Source organism: Argopecten irradians, chromosome 5, assembly GCF_041381155.1.
Source record: "Argopecten irradians isolate NY chromosome 5, Ai_NY, whole genome shotgun sequence".
Taxonomy (NCBI): Eukaryota; Metazoa; Mollusca; class Bivalvia; order Pectinida; family Pectinidae; genus Argopecten; species Argopecten irradians.
The window spans coordinates 43,236,776-43,243,143 of record NC_091138.1 but is presented as its reverse complement, the minus strand read 5'-3'; the positions used below and the strand labels follow the sequence as shown (position 1 = coordinate 43,243,143).

The window sequence follows — 6,368 nt, the reverse complement described above, 5'->3', positions numbered from 1 at the left end:
TTCTCTTTAAATAACTTCTTCTCAAAAAACAGAAAGCTTAAAGACATTGGGCCTGTAGCATGCAGAGATGAAGGGCTACATTTGTATAAAGATTGTTTAAATGAATAACGTTGACATACATGTTCTTGCCCTGGACACATTTATTCTAACACCATTGCGTCAATGTTGAAAACGCTCGTACAGACATTTGGATGTGATACTTCCGTTTTAAACAATAGTGCAGTCTTCACAATGTCTGTATAGGTAATTGAGGAGATATTCACTTAAGGGTTAATAAATCCACTTAACCTCAGACTCGCTAACAGATGAAGTATTTATAGTATATATATATTTCTTAGGCCAAAAAATGTCTGTTTAGGGTTACATTTGCCAAAAAAAAAAATAGGATCGGTAGGTAGGGTTTTTTTTGTCAAGTTCAGATGCAATAGTGAGCTGTTTACTAAAATATGGCTATTTATCAATAAAATGATTAAACATTAGTGTCTTTCACTCTTGACTCTTTATTTAAAGATGCTCCACCGCCGACAGAGCATAAATGATGTTAATCATTTGAACAATAATTGGTGTTTAATCGTGTATATATATGCCTTATTGACACAAAAAATAATAATATAAAATAATTTATTTCGCCTGTGGTGCATGCGCAATCAGTACTTCATTCCATATAGGATATAGTGTCACGGCATTTTTTCGGGATGCAATTAATAATTTTTCATATTTTTAACTTGAAGTAAAATTAAAAGCTCAAACTTTTCAATGGTGGTAATGGTGTAAAGAATACTAAATCGTCTGATCCTGTTTTTAATAGTGAAAAAATACCATTTGTCAGCGGTGGAGCATCTTTAACAATGAATAAATGGAGAGTTGACTAAGAAAGAAGGTATGAACAGCTCAGATTGGCCGTGAGTAAAACTATTTATTATAATAGGAGTATTCTTTTAGGTACAGAAAAAATTAGGGTCGGTCAGTGAACCCTAAAAAGATATTTTTGGCCTAGTTGTCACATATTGTATATTGTTAATATTTATCCTATTACTGTTCATACATATGTTTCAGAATAGAAAAATCATGTAATAAACTACATTATAAATCAAACTACATGTATATAGCAGTTGATCGATGTTCCACCGCCGATAGATCATAGAGGATACAGTACTCATCATTTCAACAATAATTGGTGTTTAATCGTGCACATAAAAAATGTCTAACACAAAAAAATAATATAATTTATTTTGCTTTTGGCCCATGCTCAATCGGTAATTGATTTCATATAGTTCATTGTGCCACGGATTTTTTCCGGGATGCAATTAATTATTTTTAATATTTTCATCTTGAAGTAAAATTAGAAGCTTACATTTTTCAATGGTGGTAATGGTCTAAAGTAAGTAACTTTTTTAATTGAAGAAGAATATTAATTCGTCTGCTCATGTTTTTTATCGAGAAAAAATACCATTTGTCAGCGGTGGAGCATCTTGAACATATTATTTGTTTTACAATTTCATTACACACCCATACATGCATGTACAGCGTCTCTCGGTAGTCATCGATATCCCCGAGCTCTATTTTATTCCGTCGGATTTCGAATTCGGACTACTTTTCATCGTACATTTTCTTTTAAGTTGCATTTTAAAGTTATGGAAAACAAGTTTCTCATCGCGAGACTGTTATTCATCAATGTATTTCTAAACTCTCGTTAGTTTTTGTGAAAATTAACATTTGATTACTCAAATAAAAATAAATGGTCTTGCATACAATGTATGTACGTTCTACTTTATTGTAAGCGCCAACAAAAATTTTCGATTACGAATTTGGGTAGTAAAATTTCGTGTATTAATTTCATAATGCACGTCATCTCCTTTGCGGTTGGCTCCAGGTCTAATGACGGATACGCTACGTATACGTCATAGACTATTCGAGTTTCATGCCAGAGTAAATGTTTCATCCAAGAAAATACTACTGAGTTTACTAGCAATTTCAATTCTTTCTTCGATTCTGTTAGGAATTTTCTGTATATATAGCTTTTAGCTATTTAAAGAGGCTGGCGTCTATCCATTTCTCGGTTGGAACGTACATGTATATGCAATTTTAGGGTCGCCGTTTGGAAATGTTTTTTTTTTTTTTTTTTTTTTTGTTAAGATAAGATTTCATACTCTGAATATCAAGAAATTCGTTTTATATTACTTATAACAGTGTAAAACTAAACTACATGTCAACACAACCAACTTGCTTTTGTCGGTAAATACAGGTTATTGATTATGCAGGTTTATTATTAAATTAAGAAGGAATATGGCAGATAGGACCTAGAGGTGTCTGGATTTCACAAGGGCCGGTTTTGACAGGTTAAACTGCATCTAGTGACCCTGACGACAACGTGTGTGCTTCCTACGATTTTGTAACAGAATGATGAGATATAAAATAGCATGTACTCTAGGGATAGTTGCTTGCGATTGGAGCAAATTTTGAATCATGAAATGCCTTGCCCGCCATGTAACCGTTTCCCGCGATCTGGTGACAGATTCCTAGCAGTGTGTGAACCATCTTTTTCAGGTGTCCGCCTTGTTCTTTGTCATACTTGACCACTATGAAGTCGTTTAGTGCGGCATCTCTTGAACTAGTGTCCCCGAGTTCATGGAAGCACAGAAATGTGAGAAAAAGGGCGTAAGGAAGGGGCGAGACGTGTAAATGATGCCTACACTTCGATAATTCTGGACGAAGCTGAGGAAGACAAAGCCATGGTTCTTTTTTCGAAAACATTAAGATGTCGATGAATTCCTTTTTACACCTCGAAAGCATATCGTGCCCTTGTCCCGAGTACTTCTTAAGATACTTTGCTCTCTCCTCTGGTGACCTATGTATTACATTGCATTTGAAACAAGACGTAAGCTTTATCACTTCAGTGCACATCTCCAGTGATTTCCTGAAGTCTCCCAGCAAGAATTTAAAAGTAGCTTGATACAGCATGTTTGTTCCGAGTGATGACCATGGAGCCATCCATATTTTGCATTTTCTGATGTTCCTGTACCTTGCCTTGTTACCTTGTCCTAGGTCGGTGATTTCTGTGAAAACCCTCTGACCCGCCATTTGAGACAGTGTATCTATGGCGTAACAGTAGGAACTGACTTCGTCGCATTCCTTTTGCGATTTCGAAAGCAAATGTAGATTTTTCGTCATCCTTTTCACAGGATTGCGAAGAGCAAGGGAAGATTTACGGCAACACATCATGACTGTGACATCCATATTGCAATCGATGTCTTGTGAAATACTTGACTCCAGAAGATCGGCTTGTGTTCTGTCATTGAAAAGACTATTTGCGATAGGAGGAAAGCATTGCCCCACAGAAAGGCACAGCCATTTCATTCCGTGGTAGTTGTTCAGAATATCCAATAACATTCGTTGGTGTTGTCCATGGACTTTCCTTTGAAACATATTATTGGTAGGGATGAAGTAGTTTGGACAGAAGCCCAGCCGTACCCAATCGATAAGCATGTTGAAACAAAACCAAAAACAGTAAAATAGATTTCTCTCCTGCCAGAACATTGGGTGGGTATTTTCGACTGCGAAAAAGACGAGATTTTTCATGAAATACGAACACAAGATGTCTGCATCGCCGATTGTATCCTTCAATGTACCTTGGATTTGTTTCAGGAAATACTTCAACAGTACGTAGATTTGGAATTGGATGTGACTTAGCGAATGGATCAGGCGTCGTTCTGTTGTCACAAAGGTGATCCGCCACTGCAACAGAGTGTTCTGGAAGCATTTATCCCCTACTGGGACAAGATGACAGCCTTTTCGTCTAATTTTCCTGAGCAGTCTTTCACTAGGCCATCCATGGAGACGCGAGCGCGACAGCCACTCTTCGGCTTCTCGAGGCCAACTATCACAAGGGAAGCAGATGACAGAGTCGATCCCAGTCAGTATCTCCACCGTATTGCTTGGCCCGTTAGGCATACTATGTATACCTTTTGATGTGAATAACTTACTGGATTCATATCTGAACTTATCGCTTGATATGAATAATCTACGATCAACTTTGACAATTGAGTTCGGTATCGCCGGTCGACCTTTTTTCCCTATATTACCTAACTCGAGAGCCACAAAGCCAGGCCGGCAGTTCTCCGTCCCCCTGATCAGAAATATGGTCTTATCCTGATCGGCTTGGGAGATAGACTGATCAGGATAGAGCACTTTCACAAGTCTGTCGATGTACATTATGTCAATATCGGAATTCTTGATATGAACTCCCTCCGAGCGACTGCCGGTGTGAAACTCGTGGAGATTAGCATCGTCATCATTTGACAACCATTCCGTAGCAACCAGATTTCTCGTTTTAAATGAGACTACCTCTTTCCCAACGTGGAACTCTCGGTCCAGGAATCTGGATAAAAGTATGGACATCCGGGTATTTTCTTGGTTATCATTGAGTCTTCCGTTCATCTCCAAGAGCCTGTAAATATGTATATTGTAGATATACAAGACTGCATTCAAAATTCTAAATATTCAAGTAAATATGATCGAAAAACATTATTTTTTATTCGCGTGTATGTATCGCTATTCAAACTAGTCTTCAGTTTCGATAATATTATAATGGACGTGTAAAAGAACAGGGATAAACTCACACCCCTGTCTAGTTCCCTGTCTAGGAATTGAACTCGGGTCACCGACCTAAAAATCTACCAGGAGCAAATCAATTTATTTTATTTGATTTTGCGTGTTAATCAGAAATACAATTACATGAGTAAACAACCAATTATTGTTCAAATGATGAGTATCGTTTAACACTCTGTCGGTGATGGAGCACCTTTGAAGTATAAATTGACGTTACAGTTCATATTGAGGTATTTGAAGGCTGACAAATAAAACTGTGCCTTGTACGTATATGTATATGACGATCTAGAACCTATTTTGTAATATATTATTTTACTACCAGTACACAGGGTTCTGATTCTATAGTTATACAGAATACATACACATCTATATGACTGTGTAAAATTGGTCACTATGGGTGTCTGTATAACTAGGATCAAAACCCTGTCTAAGACGGTTACCTTATTGTTCAGATTCCTTGCATTCAGACCAAAAAGTGTCTCTGAAATATCAAACTATAAAGGAGTGGGGTATATATTTTTTTTCAATTTCTTGTCGCGTTAATGTGTCGAGTCCCTGTAAAATATTGACCAGGCTCATGACTCGTCCGTCCAAGAACACAGGGATCTGAAAATAAGTTAGTTACAGTTTATACAATGACCCATCAGAGTGCCAATAGACCGTTTTAGATAAATATCGTAGCATCCTTATGTTGTTGTCTGGACCCAAAATTAATAGGCCTCTACCGATCTAACAACCATCTCTAAGGACACTCTGGTTGGTCCAAATTTTAAAATAATCAGCTCCCTGTGTCCAGGAAGGTACTAACCACCAGAATGCATGAGATTGTTTTCTACAACTCTTACCTGTCCATGTTTGCCGAAATCTTCAACCTCTAGTTCAGTTCCAAGTCTTGAGAGCAAAACCAACACTGAAATACCACTTTCAAAAATACCCTTTGTATGCTCTGCATGTTCACTTTTTCGTATTAATTCAGAATCACAATAAAATAGTTAGTATTATCTTATACATCCGGTTTTGTATTCTAAGATGCCTGGTACCACCTTCCTTCATTTAACCGATTTGACTGCAGCTGCACATTTTATACGGTCCATACCCTTATGAAACTATGTATACATATATATGTTATATCGTGTTTTAAATACACAAAGATGAATTTTGTAAGTATTTGTTAAGTGGGTTGTAGTGCCCGGTGCTCGAGACTCAAGATTTGTCGTTAATGATCTAAAAAAATACACCGGGGATTTTCATAAGATGTTCCGGTAAATGATTAATAGATTATATATTCTCTTTTAATGCAAACTTTGCCGTAGTATCTTGACAAAAAGATACTTTTTACTGATCGAACTAATGATTTATTTGACGAACGTGGAACTTAAGTTTCATATAGCGTTATCAAAATAATATCCAATAAGAAGGATTTTAAAAATGGTCTTAATTTCATACCCATGATTGTACACAGGTGTTTTAAAATGTTCGTCATTTGGGAATTTGAAGATACCTATTACATGCAGACATTAACATAAGCCGACTGGTTTAGATGTCCCCATACACATTACCATAAATTCTACACCATTTGGTTGCGTGTTCGAATCCCTTGTGGGGCATTTGGCAGGGTGCAGGCACTGGCCGCTGACTCGGTGCTTTTTCTCCGGGAACTGCGGTTTTCCTCCGCCAGCACACCTGGCATGTCCTTAAATGACCATTGCTGTTGACAGGGAGTAAAACCAACCAAACCAGTAACATGTATTAATACATTA

The 6,368-nt window shown here is 37.1% G+C and overlaps 1 protein-coding gene across 1 annotated transcript; it reads right to left on the bottom strand.

Moving 5' to 3' along the window:
- Positions 1-122: 122 nt before the first annotated feature.
- Positions 123-5,728, bottom strand: LOC138323952 (cyclic GMP-AMP synthase-like receptor 2). The gene is made up of 2 exons (XM_069268908.1): positions 5,454-5,728; positions 123-4,447 (listed from the first exon to the last, which is right to left on the bottom strand). Exons 1-2 carry the CDS (start codon positions 5,459-5,461, stop codon positions 2,428-2,430), a joined length of 2,028 nt encoding a protein of 675 aa, XP_069125009.1. The 5' UTR covers positions 5,462-5,728; the 3' UTR covers positions 123-2,427.
- Between the last annotated feature and the right edge of the window lie 640 nt (positions 5,729-6,368).